General features: G+C 49.1%; 1 protein-coding gene across 5 annotated transcripts in view; it reads left to right on the top strand.

Moving 5' to 3' along the window:
• The first annotated feature begins 10,765 nt into the window (after positions 1-10,765).
• LOC111935738 (rho GTPase-activating protein 7-like) overlaps positions 10,766-16,566 on the top strand; it is a 57,069-nt gene continuing 51,268 nt past the window's right edge. For 2 of the 5 annotated variants that reach the window (XR_015276605.1, XM_023936258.2), the window contains exon 1: positions 10,826-11,117. Coding sequence is in view for 3 of the 5 variants with exons in the window: in XM_023936258.2 (XP_023792026.2) it covers positions 10,997-11,117 (121 nt within the window). In the remaining 2 variants the exon portion in view is untranslated. Of the gene's footprint in view, positions 11,118-14,716; positions 15,288-16,566 lie in introns of those variants that run through there. The other 3 variants (XM_023936257.2, XR_015276608.1, XM_086851313.1) reach the window with 3 other exon arrangements.

The raw sequence follows: 16,566 nt of genomic DNA, 5'->3' as shown, positions 1-16,566 counted from the left end.
TTGTTGGCCTGCATTTGTGGGTTTTGTGGGAGGGATTTCTGGGCGTGTTCCTTTCCTTTGGCATCGTAAATTTCTGCATCATTTGACACTGGGGGTTGTTGCAGAATATCTTTAACCCAGGCAATGACACTACTCTGGTTTCATGCTCTTTGTCTAATAAGCTGATAATTCACAGCTCTTGGATTCAGGTCCTGTTTTCAGAAACACTGGATGTGCTAAACAGCACTGGTTTGCAGTGTTGAAGAATGAAGTGTGCTCTGGAAGCATTGTAAGCTTTCCCCTTCCAAATCCACTTGGGAGCACCTGCTGCTCCCTGCACAGGGATGGGGAGCTCAGTGGCATGTTTTACTGAGTAAAATACTTCATGTGCAAAGTGCTGATGATATATATAAACCAACTCATCTCTTGGAACTGCCCTTTATTTATGTTTTGAAATGCCAAATTTTGTCATCCTGAAGTTGTCCTAACTGGATCCTTCTGGGCAGGAATTTGAGAGGGAGTGTGTGCCACAGCAGTGTCCTGGCAGGGCAGCTTGTGACCAGCTGTGTCAGAGATGGTCCTTCAGAGTTCTCTGCAAATATTTTATCCATCCAAACCACAAAGCTTTGCATTTTAAACTGCCAGAAATGAAAATTCACTTCTGTATTGTGTCTTCAGTGAGCTCTGTACCACAGCAATGTTCAGGAGTAGTGAGCTGCTGAGGAACAAATTCTTTACAAGTTCAGGGAGTTCTGATTTGTTCAGTATGTTTTTTTTAATGCAGAAATACCTCGTGGAGGGAATTGTACAAGCCTTTTGCTGAAATGGTTTGCATTTCAGTTGGGGTCCTTAACTGCTTCTGGTGCAGCCCATGTGCAAGCTGAGGGGACAGGATAAACTAAGTTTTGTTTGCTTCTATTTTAGCTGGTGATCTGATTTATTATTTTTTTAAGAAGTTTGTATGAAACAAGTGACTTCCTCTTACTGTAAGACTGTTCAAGCCAGCTATATTTGAATTTTTGTTGGACTCAAGAAATGCAAGTCTCTAATTTAATAATCCTTGTAACTTCTCTATTTTTAGAAATACAGATTAAAAATTAAGTTTGCCCTTAAATCCTGGAGTGGAACCCCCTGCTCTTAAAGGCCTGTCTATCTACAGGGGTTCAAGTAATTATATCCATTTTCTGCCATTTTGGGATACAGTACAGAAGTGTCAGGAAGTACCAGGGTTCTGCTGTGCTGTTCCCAGAGTGGAGGGAGCAGGCAAATGTCAACAAAAATCTACAGATTTCTGTATGTTTGTCAGCTTGGAGAGTCTCGTGCAATGCACCGTAACTGGTGCATGTTCTCCTCACTTTTCTGGAGGGGCTGTGTTAAATAGATCAAAGGTTGAATCTTTCTTAATCCAGATGTGTCCAGGTGTGTAAATTACTGAGCTGCCTCTAATGAAATCTGTTCATGCACTTTTTATATCCCAGGCTCTGATCTGGTTCCTGGAGAGTTACTGATACCATTTGGTAGCAGAAAATAAACCTTCCCATGGAAAATGCCCTTGTAGGTGCAGAAGGGTTTAGAGCAGTAATTTGAAAAAAAGGCATCGCTTTTTGGGTCCCTGTTGAAGAGCTGCTCACAGGGTGTGAGCAATGCTGAGCTGCTGCTTTGGGCTCTCCCCTGGACACCTCTCTCCCTGCTTTCCACCCAGCTGCTGTTTCTCCTTTGTCCCCTGGTTAAGCAGGGACTTCAGGGAAGGATTTACCCTTCATGAGAGGGACACTGCTGAGCTGCTGGTGTGCACAAACACCTGGGAGCACAGCACAGAAGGATAAGGGGGGAACACAGACCAACACGGAAGCCCCCACATGCTTTGTCAGTTGATACCAGGGGAAGTGCAAGTGTGCAGCACCTGATAAACTGATCTCTTGTCTGGCCATTTCTGGGGTATTTAATGGCAGCCAGTTTTTAAGACATTCACCATCCTCTGGAAACCCGTGCTTTCCACCCCTGCCTTTCCCAAGGCCATTGTCCCAGAGCTGTTGGTGGGGTGACCCACAGGCAGGGCCAGAGGTGCAGTTTTAGGCTAAGGCAGCATCAGGAAAGGTGAGGAATTCCAAGAGCCTGAGATATTTTACTTATAGAAGGGATCAACTGATCCTTTGCAGCCTCTGTAGCCATCGTTTGCATGAAGTGTTGCTGGCAGCTGGGGGCTCTCTCTCAACTTTTCTCAATTAATCCATTTACCTCTGGGTAAACACCCCAGCTGTTTCTGGTATTTTTGGGGTGTTTGTCAGCTCAAACTGAGACCTGCATGGATCAATACAGGAAAATATTTTGGTCCTGAAGTTCTCATATCCTTTGAGGACTAAGGTTTGATTCTGCTACCACAGGAAAACAGACAACAGAGAAGGACAAAGTCAGAAAAACCTTCAGACAAATAGATATTCAGTCCTGCTACAGGGCAGTAAAAAATGAGTTCCAGCTCCCACCAGGAATGTGTTAGAGATGTTATAAGCATCTTTCACACCAAATACTGCTGCTCTTTGCTCTGTAGGGTGAGAATGGGACCTCTGGGGATCTCATAAGAGGGGTGTGATTTCAAGTTCTCCATTTTCAGCTGCTTTTCTCCCTCACACTGGGACCTTGAAGAGGGGCAGAGATGCCAATGCAAACAGCTCTGCTGCCAGACCAAGAGAGGAGCTTTAGGCAAATACTGCAGTATGCAGAAGGCTCCCTGAGCTCACAGATATGGTTACAAAACACTCCACAGCATGTTCCAGCCTCAGACATTAATGTGGTATTTATTTTAAGCTGATTGGTGACAGTTCACTGGCTGTGGTTACACTTCAGCTCCGTGTCCATTTCCTCTGTAACAACTAAAAAACCCAAGATTAATCTTGACACGAAAGTAACTGCTCATTTCCCCCCCAGGGCTCTATAGGCTCTGCCTCAGAGCCAGGATTAACCCCATAGGATCTATTTGGGTGGGTGGGAGCCCCCTCTTGCCTGCAGCCTAGGACAGTGACAGTGGATGCTCCCCCCATAGGGTTTTGTATCACACAGATGTGGCACTTGGGGACATGGTTTGGGGATGGGCTTGGCAGTCCTGGGTCAGTGGCTGGACTTGATTATCCAGAGGCATGTGTATTTCTAATTTAGCTGCCTCTAGCACATCAGCTAGAAGAAATCTGACCATAGGTGTTAAAAATATGCAGTGATCCACTACAGGATCCAAACCCAGGATGCTTTGTGTGAGATCTAAATTACCCTAACTGTTACACTTGGGTAGCATTTTCCAAGTCTGCATCTCCTTACCATCATCTCCATTACTAATTTTATGTGCTGACCATCAGAGACATTTAAACTTAGACCAAAACACATTTTTGAAAGCAAACTCTCACATCAAAACTGGGGGGTTTTGATTTTATTTTGATTTTGGTTTTTTTTGTTTCTGTTTACAGCCCAGTAAATATACATGACTCCTAATTATCCCCCCACCTCTCCTAGAGTTTTCTTGCTTTTGCTTCTGGAGTTTTCATCACCTTTGCAGGTGGTGACCAATACTGGGTACATGGGCCTGAAAATGTGTGATTCTGAAATTCTGAAACTGACTCTAGGCTGGGTCAGCTGCAGGTCCTGCTTGTGGGGGTCCCTGCAGCACACCAGGTCCCTTTGAGTCACCAGCTCCTCCACAAATGTCCCTGTAACTTTCAGATAGAATTATTAAATATCTTGTGCAGAAAAGATTCTCAAGCTTTATTGATTAGCAGGAGTTTGATTGTGTTAATCTAAGCAATGTGTTTGCAAAGGAGTCACCCCAGTTCTTGAGTTCTGCCTGAAAACTGGCATGTCCCTTGTCTGTACTTGCAGTGGTTGTTGTGGCTCTTGTGGAGCAGACACCCCAGTTTGCTCTGATCACCCTTAGAGATCACCCGTCAGTTAATGCTGAATTCTGCACCTCTGGTTTGTTCCAGATGGGCTTTGCTGAAAGGTGGAAACCACAGAAGAACTGATCCTATCTCAGAAGCATTCTAAGGTTATTTTAAATGTATTTGCTAAGTTTTATATAGCCTAGACAGTACTGTGGGCCAGCTGGTTGATCTGGGAGCATTTCCAAGGCCACTGAGGGTTGGGGCATGCCTGAGGCCTACCCTCAGCCTGCAGCCCCCTGCTGCTGAGGGCACATGGGGGCTGCACCTTGCACTGGCCCTGGGGAACCTCTTCCACCTCTGCACGGATGGTGCAGACATCCCTGCTCACTCATGATCCAGCAGCATGCTGGATTTCTTTTTGGGGCAGGCTGGGGCAGCCCTGCAGGCCGTGTGGGCACGAGTGGCCTGTGCTACTGCTCATGTTCCTGCTGGCAGCAAACCCTGCACAACCTCAGTGGAAACAGCTCCAGAAGAAACTCCTGGAAGGTGGATCTGGCTCAGAGATTACCTTCAACACCACATCTGCTCATGAGAGGCAAAGTTGGGATTCACACTTTGTGGGCTCTTGTGCCTAGGATATGCTGTTTAACCTAAAAAACATGTTACAATGAGATTTGATGGCTCAGCAAGGCTTGGGGTCACTCCTCACAATATTTAATTAAAATATCACTGGTCTCTAGTCACTGTAATTATCGGAACATATTTTTCCAAGTCAGAGTGTGTCAACAAAATAAACATCACACTTGGAGTCTCCTTCCCAGTTGCTGCAGCTCACACTGATGGCAAGTGTTGCTGGAGTAAAAAAAAAATATTCAGGCATTTTTAGAGAGATTTCCTAACAGCCCTTTCAACAGATACGAAACTAGACATGTTGAAATAACGCTTGTCACTTACATGTTTGTTTGAAATATGATTCTCATTTAGAGTATCATTCATGATTTCATTCAAATGCCTGTGTTCCCTGAAGAAATACGAGACTGCTGTCCTATCCTCTCCAGCTCCCACGCCTACAACAACAGTATTTTATTCAAAGGGAGTATCTCTTTCAGACTCTAACAATGTGCTGCTTGGCTCTTCATCCTCTGTCTTCAGAGACATGATCCTCTTGAGCTGCCAATTTTTAGCCTGGTATATGCTTATAAATGCATCATTCTGAGTCTCTGAACACTGAAGTGTGTTGGGGCTTTTTGCACAATATTTTCCTTTCAGAGGATTTCATGGGAAACTGAGTGCATCTTATTTTAAAAAGAAAATCACTCCTTCAGCTCTGGACTCTACCCTGCTATTTGGCTATGGATAATATTTGTGTAGATTAGCGGGAACACATGCCTTCATTCTTAAGATATTATTTTGCAACCCCTTTTTATTAAAAAGGTGCTGGGGGGGGTTTTGTCGGGTGACTCCCTCGCGCCTTCGTGGCACAGGGCACAGCCTCTCCCCAGAGTGTCACCAGCCATTCCTGAGGGCAGAGCTGCTGCTGTGGGGCTGGTGAAACACCACCTCTGTCCCGCTTTATCATCCCTGGCTGCGGCTGCTCCGGAGCCAGGAGCCTGCAGCCTGCAGCCCTGTGTTTTAGGGCAGGATATAGGTGCCATAGGCTGTGGAACTCAGTTCGGGCCCCTCTGGCCCCAGGGCCGCTCCCAGCGCCCTGCACGGCGCCGGCAGAGCCCGAGCCCAGACCGGGCTGGCACACAGGTGTTAGTGGGGCCAGCTGGTGCTGCTGGGACCTAACACCCCTGGGTGCCCCTGAGCTGGTCCGGCTGAGCTTCTGTCGCACACGCGGAATTCCCTGTGCCAGGTGCCGCTGAAGCTCTCGAGGGCCGGCCGGGGTGTGAGGGAGACGCGCTGGGCCAGGCGAGCCCGCGCACCTCCCCGCCTCACAAACCCTGCCCCCGACAGCGTGATGAAGTCAACCTGCTCAAACAAGTTTTCAATCTTCCTTAAACCTCTAAATCGTTGCCACCAACCCTGGTCCTTTTAAGTCGTCTATTGCCACCTTCAGCCCCGCTGCTGTCAGTGGTGTGGCCCTGCGTTCCCTCAGCAGAGCTAATACCTTTCCTTGTAGGGCAGCAGCTCCTGCTCACGGCCAGGGCTTCTGTTCTCACCCAGGAACTCCTCGTGGCAGAGCTGGAGGAAGTGCCTCCAGCTGGTGCTTACATTCAAATGTTTGCACTAGCATGTTCCCACTAGGCTGCCTCAACAGCAAAATATTGAGTTCAGTGCACTCTCACTACTTGATGTTTTTATCGTTTAAGGCTTGAGACAACTTGTAAATGCTTAAAATAGCATGAAAATCCCTGTGCTGGCACAGGCTCCCAGCCTTATTGGAAGGCTGTCTGCTGTTCTCCTGGTGTGGAAGTTTCATATGTTCCAGAGAACAATTATGGAAGAGCAAAATCTTAAATAACCGAGGCTATGTGGCAGTTATCATTTAAAAGGAAATCCATAGCTTAAGGGTGATTAAAGCCTTAATCCATAGCTTAACAAGCCAATTTAAAAATCAGAGAATTGATGAGCAACCAGGTGTCCATTAATGAGTACCTTGGCTGCAGAGTGTTCCATTATAGGATCACCATCGATTTCCACAAGTTTTAGAGGTATTAAATGACACTCTTTTTTTTTGTATGAACTACAAATAGTTGCGCAATTTCCAGGTTCTGCGTGTTCCTGGAATGTAATATGTAATGTAAACTTTCCTGAGTGAAGGAAGAAGTGGTACAGGAGCAGCTGAGCGCTTGCTCCCGGCAGCTGTGGGAGCTTGTCCTGGGGCAGGGTGATGAGCCTTGGCAAAGTCTTCTCACACAGACAGGGTGAGCCCAGCTCTCATTTTATCAGGCCTGGGCCTGTTCAGGGCTCTATTTTTCCAGCAGTTGCTGCCCCAGGCTATGTGTTCCTTAGGGCACAGCTAAAGCAGGTCCCTGCTGGGAGCTCGTCCCTGTGCAGGCACCAAACTGGGAGGGTTGTGAGCGCAGCCCTCGGTACCTTGGTTCTCACTCCCTGACCCTGCAGGTCTCTCACCCTTGCCAAGAAGGCTGTGTTAGCTTGGGAGGCAAGGGGAATGATGGCCTGTGTGGGAGCACTGCCTGTGTCTGCCCTGCCAGGCCTCTGTGCAAGGTACCACAGCTCCCACAGCCTCTCTGCTGCTGCCTGCAGCCCCTCTGCTCTGGCACACAGGACAGCCCATTGTGCTTTTGGGAAGCAATGAATCCAAAGCAGGGCACATGGAGCAGTCAGGTGGGTGCAACCCCCCAGCCCTGTCCCACCACCAGAGTCTGCCCCAAGGATGGGAGGTGGCAGTACCTGTGAGGCAGTGTGGGGCTGGTCCCTCTCAAGGGACAGAGGACTTGCCCAAGAAAATGACTGCCAATGTACCTGTCTGCAGTCACACAGTGCTGCTTGTCCTTGCACAAATAACCCTAAAATCTTGGTTGAAAGCTCCTTCGGAGTAGGGAAGAAGTGACCTCCATGTTGCTATTTGCAACAGAGGAATGTGGCTGGAGCTGAGAGACATGGGCTGCTTTTACCACTGTAGGGTTGTCATTGGTGTTTTGGACAGCAGATAACAGGTTTGCTCTGTGCTCTGAGAGTGGACATTAACAGGGGATATCTGACCGAGTCACAGCCTCCCTCTGCCAGGGAAACCTCTCCCTTGGTCTCTCCCAGGAAATGACAGCTTTAGCTGCTACACTAGAGGGGAAGGAAATATCTCATATTGGCTGAAATGGCCAAATTCTGCATGTAAAGAAAAATCAGAAATGCCTTTTCCTCAAGACTTTCAGCATGTTCTGATGCCCAGCCCTGCCATGGCAGAAGCACAGGACACCCCTGGGCTTGCTCAAACAGCGTGCTCTGAGTGCTGCCAGAGGCCTTTGGCTCACTGATAAGCTGCTTATCTTCAAACCATCCATTTTTTATTTTACTCTGAATAAATACTCCTCTGTACTGGCTAATAAAGTTGTCTTTTTGGGCAAAAGAACGACTCGAGTTCAACCTTAGCTGTTAAGGTTGTTCTTTATCTTTTTTTAACAGTATGCACATGATCATACACTCCTTTAAATCTTCGTGAGAGAGAGTGGCAGTATCCAAACACATGGTTACCAGCTGCAGCCAGCAGTTAAAACATCACACCCACTGCCTCTTCAGGTGCAGATGAAATCCAGATGCCCAAACACTTGAGTTCTCCACAAGGGAAATGCTAAATTGTGTATAAAAACAGTTGTATCATGGCCTTTAATGCTATGGACATATTTAGATTATTTTTGCAGGAACCCTAATGACTAGTTGCTAGCTTTTTTTTTTTTTCCAAGTATGTTGTTTTACCATTCTGGATAATTAAAAATGCTAACATTACTGAAACGTATCTGCTGAGGGAGGATGTTTGCTTCATCTTGAAATGGCCTGATGTTTCGGGAAATGTTTCGGGCCTCACAGGAGTCCCAAGGCGGAGATGTGAGTGTGAGAAGCTTCTAGGAATGTGGAGCTCTTTGCTGCTTTTTCCTAGCACAGCTTTATTTTTAGCATGCCTCATTTTTAAGGCCCATGTCTGGGAAACAACAGGAGGTACTTTAACTCCTTTCTATGAACAGCCTGGCTGTTCATTCTTGATTTTTTTTTCCTTATGAAACAGATTTTCTTCTTTACAGCTGTGATAGCTCCGTGAAATAGTGGGTGATGGCCACAGACTCACTGGGCTCATCAAGTTAAAAGTGAAATGAAGCAGGACAAATTTGTGCTCTGAGAGGCACCAGACCTGAAGCTCATCCTGCGCTTGCTGTCCCCACATGGAAGGTGCCAGCTGTCCACAGCAGATGTGTGTGGGACAGGCAGTAGCACGTGCCCAATGCCCAGCCCTGCCCCAGCACAGGGGAGAGCACAGGCTCGAGAAAAGCTGCCGTGGAGAAGGCAGCTCAGCCATGGCCACTGTGCCTCTGATGGCTCCTTCCTGCCCTCTTCAAACTCACACGACCTTTTCTCATCAGCAGAAGGGTAACTACACTTCCCTGGGATCAGGCTCGCAGCAGAGCTCTGCAGGAGGTACAGAACACATTTCACCGCTTTTAGAATCCAAATGCTCTGGGTTTTGTCAGCATAACTACAGTGGGAGGTGACACTGAAGGGAATAAGCATTTAGTGCCCCAAAATGAACTGAAATGAGCATAATACTGTTACTTTGTTGTCTCAGTCCCAGCTTCTCATGGCACTTTTCCCTTCCCTTGAGCAGCAGCCATGTCCAAAGGCTGTGAGATGTCTCCACCTGCTCCCTGCAAGGAGCTTTGCTTTGCCCTTACAGGGTTCAGCTTGTGCCTGTGTCCCTCAATGAGGCTCACTGGGCACTGGGGTGGAAAACAGCCTCTTCCACACCCGTGTCTGCCATTGGTGTTCAGGTGGCCATTTATGTAATTTTTTCAAACCTAAATGCCTTTGTCATGTTAAGTCTCATCCTTACGTGGAAGTGCAATCCCCTGTGATGTATCCTGGATGTGGCCATGGATGTGTCACCCTGTGCAGGACAAGCTTCCTGCCTTGAGCATTTCTCAGGGAACAAGTTAAGGAGGAGTGGGGAATGGCTGTTTTCATGGCCTGGATACTCCTGCAGTGATAGCTGGGGATTGCATTTGTCCAAACCCCAAGAACTTTTTATAAGCATATCCTTAATGCTTTCTCCTCATCTTGATACTAACTTCAGGTGTTACAGAAAAAACTGGTCCTGCATGTCAGTTGTATCAAACGCATTATGTGTGGCTGAGAGCTATCAGGTGTGCTCTGCAGGTCTCTGAGGGGTCCTGGACTCTGAGGAGGGGATGCTCAGTGCTGCAGCTCACAGCTCAGAGCAGCCACTGTGCCTGTCAGTCTTGGGTTTCCTTCCTCTGGGGAACATTAACTCAGTTGTCCTACTCAGGATGCAGGCTTGCAGCATCAGAAACAAGATAAGGAATCAGCTTTAGGGACTCCCAGGCTGCTCTCAGGCCTCTCCTGGAGGCAGGATGTGCTTGGTGAAGAGCATCCATGCTGCTGTGGGGGTTGGTGATGTCCCAGCTGAGGAAGTGGGGAGTGTGTCAGGGACATGAGTGTGGCAGTGACAGCTGTGTGGCAGTGATGTGTGTGCTGGAGCAGCTTGGGAAGTGTCCCGTGTGCCGAACTTCCCTCAGAAAACACCACTGGGACTCATTCCTGTGAGATACCGACCCAAACCTGCTGCCAGCTCTAGAAGTGGTGGATATGTGACACGTAATACCAGCTGCCACCAGCAACCTGCCATTCGAGTCACCTCCCCATCAATTTCTTTTCCAGGACTGATTTTGCCAAGGAGCTTCACCAGGGCCGATCTAGGAGTCAGATATTTACTTTTTCTACATACACACTTCCACTGTAAAGATGTTTCATTCTCACATCCCAGATGGGGAGGAAACCTAAATTTAATTGGTTGCATGTGCTTGGAAGAACATACTTGTGTGGGCACTGTTTCCAGGCATGTAACTGAACAGGTAAAGTGGCAGAGGGTTTTTTATATCCCCGTTGCTGCTTAGAGAGTGGACAGCACAGGAAAGGAGTGCCTTTGGAGTTTCTTTGGAGAATGTTTAATCCAAGTACTTTTCAAACAGAATGGTCTCTGCACAAAACCATCACTCAGGTAAATCCCCTAATGCAGGAGAAATATCCTATTTTGCTTCTAGACCGAGCTGCTCCATTCCAGATGAATCAGAATTAAAATCCCAAACCCTGGCAAATGCAGTCTGTCCAATTAAGAGCTGTGTGCAGACAGTTGACGCAGGGGTTGGGAATGCAGAGGTGCAGAGCTCCCGGGATGTGCGTGGCCTCGCTCCTTATTTATCCTCTCTGTCGGAGGAACAGCTGTGTTTACAGGAGGTGGGAGCCAAGCCTGGCTGGGCTGTGCTTTGTGCTGGGACCCTGCTGGGGGCTGCTGCCCAGGCTCCTCTTCCTGCTCCTGCCACAGCCATGCTCAGCAGTTATCTGCAGGCTTCTCCTGGGCAGAAGCTTTTCCAGTCCAGCTTAAGAGGCAGGAGCTGAGAGAATGGATTAGCTTTGGTCCTGGCCCGTGGCTCCTGTGCGAGGGTTGGGGTGTGGTGAGGATGAGGATGGCAGCGTGGGGGAGGCCCCACCTCAGGAGATGCCTCAGCGACCACCCCGGGGGCTCCACCAGCTGGGCCTGGGACGGCTTCTGGAGAACAGCCAGGGAAAAACGCCTTGCAGGTCAGTCCAAGGGCAGCTGTAATCCCACACTGGTGTGATTCAAGCATCAGGGCTACGTCCTTGATCAAGGAAGGAAAATACCTTTACTTTTTTTGGCGCTCCTTTAATGCTGCTGCATTTTCTGTTGCACCACAGAGCTGCTTTTTCCCAGGCTGCATTTTCACTGGTGGGACCATGTGGGTGTTTTGAGCTGATGATTTGTATGTAGAGCTGGAAATACTCAGATTTATATAGAATTAAGTGTTATATTTTTTGTTTAGCTGAAGTTTTGTAGACACTTTATAACATGACTGTCAGTCAGCCATGCAGTGCCCAACAGCCACAGTGCTGAAAAATGACCTGAGTCACTTCTAAGCCTTCATTTTCGGTGCTTACAGAAACTTGTGAACTTGAACCTGCATAGTTTTTCAGGAAGCCTTTCTAGGGTGTCAGAAATAACCTTTCTCTGTGTCCATCCACCTTTCCCCAAGCCTTGCACCCCGAGCTCTCCAGCTTTGCATTAGCATGTGCAGAGGTGGGCAGAGCAGACCCTGGGGCTGTATGAGGATGGTGATGGGCAGGGGGGTGGCAGGTGTGGGGCTGTGCAGGGACCCCATGGTGAGCACTGGCACAGGGCCTGAGCTGTTCCTCCTCTCAGGCACACGGTGCCCAGCAGGGATCTGGCAGCATCCCAGGGCAGGAGTAATAACAGCTCTAGTTACTGAAAATGGCTTTCTAGATTCTTTTTCTTTCAAGCAGCTCAGTGGGCTGTGCATAGACCTTTCCTCCTGGGGCTTGTGTTCATCTCACGGAGACAGGAGGTTTTGTAGTAGCATTTTGATTCTGGCCAGATGGGTGTCCCTGTCCACATCCCTGAGAGAGAGTTCAAAATGAGTAAAGGTATTTCTCTTTTCCCTGAGCCCACTTGTTATAAGCAGACCTTTCAGAGGTGCCAAGGGGCTGGATTGTTATTGTAAACATCCCTGTTGTTCTGTCAAAGCAAGAGCCAAGTTACCCTTTGGGCTGAGGTTGTCTTTCAGTTCACAACTGGGATGGAGCAAACAGGCTGTCAGATTAACTGGGGACTTTCAGCGGGGGAACAGGACGTTGGGAATTGCTTTTGTGTACAAGATCTATGATTTTTGTGCCTCCAAGGTCCACAAACCACTTTGAAAATCCTAGATTTAATTTGAGTGTGCTGGTCATGCCTCTGGGCTTTTGTGCTGGGCTGAAGAGCAGCACCAAACCCAGTCACTGCTGCATCTGTGGAGCCGTCCCACCAGACCAGCACTACAATGCACTGGAAACAGCGGGGAAACACTGGAAACATTCATCACAGGATGTGTTAGTCAGGAGGAATATTAGGCATGTGTATTACTGAGGAGCTCAGTGACACCAGTTCTGCCAGGTGGATGTGTCTTTCTTCTGCAAAACAACAGCCAAAACTCAAATTGCAGCTCTTCGCTCCAAATGGTGTGAAGAAGGCTCAGCACCATCAGGGAGCCTTTTGAGCTGGGCTGTGAGAAAGAAGCGTGGACATATTTTTATAAGCAGATACCAGAGCTGGTGGTATCTGCCACCCTGCACCAGGTTCAGGAGCTGTAATACGTCTGCTTCTCAGTTTGCTCCAGATTCTGTGAGGTGACAGGACACCCAAATGCTGATGTGATTTGTGTGCACCAACTCCAGGAGACTTCCTGGAGGAGCTGGCAAAGGTTGGCTACTTTTTTGGTAACAACTGATGCCATTGCTCCTGGACTGCTGTCCTCAGCTCAAACACCACAATTCAGGAAAGAAATTGGTACAGTGGATAATGCTTCCACTGGAGACTGCATAATAGATCCAGTTGGTGGATCCCTGTGATTCCTTCTGGCCACATGGTGTCCAGCAATGACAGAGGGGAGCAGCAGGAGCCTGTAGGGCTTCTGCACTGGCTTGCCACTTGGGTGGGTGCTGAAACTCTCAGCACTTGAAGGAGCACCAGAAGGGCTTTAAAATTTACTAATTTTTTATTAAAGGAAATTTATCAAATGCTTATTAAAGGAAGGGCAAAATGGTGATGTTTTCCTGGTGCTCATTCTTCTTCTCTTTCCATCTCTGAGGCCATCCTTTGCCCTGGCCACCCCCCTCCGCCAGCTGCCCCGCTGCCTGCATGGCTTGTGCTCCCTCGCTGCAAGCTGCACACAAATGTACTGCTCCGGCTTTGTAAACAGGCTAAAAATACCGTGGTGCTGCTCCTCTGAGGGCCCGGGAGTTCAGAGAGGCTGGGAAGGAAGCCGGGGTCAGGCGGCCTCGGGGGAGCGGGCGTCACACGAGGCACAGAGGCACGGGATGCTTCCCTGGGGCTGCCTACAGGAGACAGCACAGCAGCCACAGCTGTCCTGCTGCCCTGCCCTGCTGGGCCAGCGCTGCCAGCTCTCCTCACAGTACTCCTCATGGTGTGCAAGTGTGTGGCACACGACTTGCAATGCTCCAGGGCTTTGTGCTCCTCTTTTGAAGAGGAATTTTTTTTTCTTTTCTACTCAATTTCCGTGCTAGGGATTGTGATGCGGGGACCAGTGTCCTGCAGAGCCCTGGCTTCTCCAGGCACTGCCACGCCGGTCAGCTGGGGTGACACCGTGTGCTGGGCCCCTGTGCTGAGGGTGCCCTGCGTGGGGCTTGTGTCTCCATATCCTCTGGGAAAGGAAGTCAGAAAAGCCTATTCCTCCACACATCCTATTTCAGAAGGCATCAAAAGCTGATTTCTCTTCTCACCACACCCATGTACCCCGTTAAGGGATGTGACTATTCTAACCACACCCTGGTCAGAGTGACCAGGACCTGAATCTGAATGTCCCCCTCCAGTGACACAGAAGCCAGTTCCAACCAGAAACATCATCAGTGGTAGGAAATTTCAGTTTGAGTCATATGTGTCATAAGCATTAACACCTGGAATATTTTTATATTTTGCTTCATTAATACTTAACCTTGTTAGGTGGTGTGAGGCACAGAGTGAACCAACAAAGAGCACCAGTGCCCTGTCAGGCATCCTCTGTGTGCTGAGAGTGCTGCAAATACAGACCAGGGCTCAGCACTGCTGTCAGTGACAGCTGTCTCTCTGCTGTTGTACCCTATCTGCTTTCTCCATCTCCATCTCTCCACTGCAATGCCAATGTAAGTGTCCCCTGTGCGAGCTGTGGCAGTGGGACCCAGGCCTGGGCTGCGGGAGCTGCCTGCTGCTGGGCAGTTCAGTCACAGACAAAGAGGGAATTCATCCAGAGCTGAATCAATGCATGTGATGGGCAATAAACACCTTACAGCCCAAACACACCACTGCCATCCTCTACTGCCCACAACCCAGGGGAGCTCCAAGCCACGCAGCAGTCGGGTGAGCGGGCATGAAATGCTGCTGCCTTCCATGCACCCCCTGCCTGGTGTGGCAGGGCCCAGGGACTGTTCACTGAGAGGAAAATTCAAACCATGGTCATCTGCCTCTTCTCCAGACAGAATGAATTCCATAGAGACTTTGTTTTAAAGAAAATAACCTTTGCTGCCCAAAAGAATTTCAGACTAAAAGACTTCTGGTGCAAAAGCGCTGGATTGAACATGTTTTTCCCATCGCCTCTGGCAGAACTGGAGCAGTGTCAGGGTGGTGTCCACACTGTAGCACTCAGCAGTGTGCTTTGCACTGAGCTCACCCTGCTGGGCCGTGCTCCAGTTCCTCGAGGATTTCTCATTGATGTAACTGTAGTGCTTCGAGTACCTCTGTGCACTCCATTCCTCTCCATCCTGCAACAGATTTAAACGGTGTGTACCCCGTATTGATCCTGCCAGTATTCCTTGGTGGGACCCATGCCACCCACACCTTTGGCACTGCCAGGCACAGTCCCTGTGTCAGGCTCAGCTGCAGATGCTGGTGAGAGATGGCAGTCGGAGAGGCTGCTGCTGAATTCCGAGGGGGAGAGAAAGGAAGCAGCGTGTCAGAGCCCTGCCGGGATGCGCAGAGCGGCTGGAAGGAGCTGTGACCGAGCTGCTCTTTCCCAGGGAGGATTCTCCACCCCGTCCTGGGTGGGATCTCAGCCGTCCTGCTTAAAGCCGAGCAGATGGGGTTGGAGTTCAGTTGCCCCGGGCAGGACTTGCTCGCTTGCAGGGACCCAGGAGTAACTTCTGCACAGGACAGTGACCCGCTGCAGTTTCCTCTCCCCATGGAAGGTAGGAGGAGGTTTGTTTTCTTTCCTTGGTTACTCTATTTCTTTGAGGTTTTTAAACCAGCAACCAAACTATAATGCAATTAGCCAGAAAACAAGGCATGAACTCGAGAGTGGTGTGGGTCTGACTGTTCTGGGATGTGCTGCTCCTATTTGGGCTCATTTATCAGAAAAATGAGCCCAAAGGAAAAAAAAAAAAAAAAAAAAAAAAGCCCATCAGAAAACAGAAAGTTTTTCTGTGATATATTTTGTTTATATTTAGAAGAAAAAATTTAGTTAGTAGGAATTTTTAGATCTAGCACTTGAGCATCTGCAAGTCCCATGGTGGGCGTTCAGTGGTGCAGTGCAGCTGTCCCTGGAGAGAGGCAGTGGCAGAATGTCCCTGCCTGGCAAAGGTTTGTCCTCTCGAGGGGAACAGCCACCCATCCTGCTGCCACCTCACTGGTTCCAGCCCTGCTGCTCCCCAGGGAGCACCAGGACCCTCAGTGCTCCCTCAGGAGTCTCATCCCTGCTGTCTGAGCTTTCCCATAGGGACCAAGTGGGGTGGCAGAGCTGGGAAAACAGCAGCAGCAAGGACACTCTCTGTGGGGACAGCATATCCTCCATGAGGCCTCCAGCATCAGAGGAGGTCACCCTGAGCAATAATTCATTTTTCCTGAAATGCAATAGCAAAATTTCTGTTTTCAATCTGTTTTCTGGGAGGAAAGGCGGAGAGAGGGGAGCTTTGGGGCAGGTGTCTGAGCCTGCAGCAATATGTGGCTGTCACCCAGCACGAGCAGGGGCTGAGAGGAACACTGCTGCTGCTCCAGGCCTCCATGCTCAGCTGTGCTCCCACATCTTTCCCATCTACCCCAGGGTGGTTCCTGTTTCAGCTGGCTCAACCCCTCAGTTCCTCTCTTGCCTCAATCCTGCTGTTCCCAGATCCCTCTGCCCAGCCTGAAGCTCCCCAACAGCAGGAACTGGTGCCCCATGCTGGATCAGTCCTGGCATTTCTCTGGCCATCAGCTGGGCCAGCCCCAGCTCCTGCCTTTGCTAAAGGCTTGCTTTGTAATGCCAAAAAAATCCTACAGCAACTCTGACAGCTCTGTAGGAGGGCATTAAGCGTCTGTGTGTCAGAAGGTGGCCTTTATTTTATTGCTTCATGTAAAACACTTTGTATTCTCTGGGCAGGAGAGGCAAGGGTTGCAGAATGTTTTCAGAAAGGGGATTAGTGCCTTCCCAACTAGTGCCTTCCCAAGGGTGCCATGTCCCTTCCCAACGGTGCTCTCCTGTCAGACAGTCCC

This window comes from Cyanistes caeruleus, chromosome 15 (assembly GCF_971803275.1).
Source record: "Cyanistes caeruleus chromosome 15, bCyaCae1.hap1.1, whole genome shotgun sequence".
Taxonomy (NCBI): Eukaryota; Metazoa; Chordata; class Aves; order Passeriformes; family Paridae; genus Cyanistes; species Cyanistes caeruleus.
This window is presented reverse-complemented; position numbering and strand designations above follow the sequence as displayed.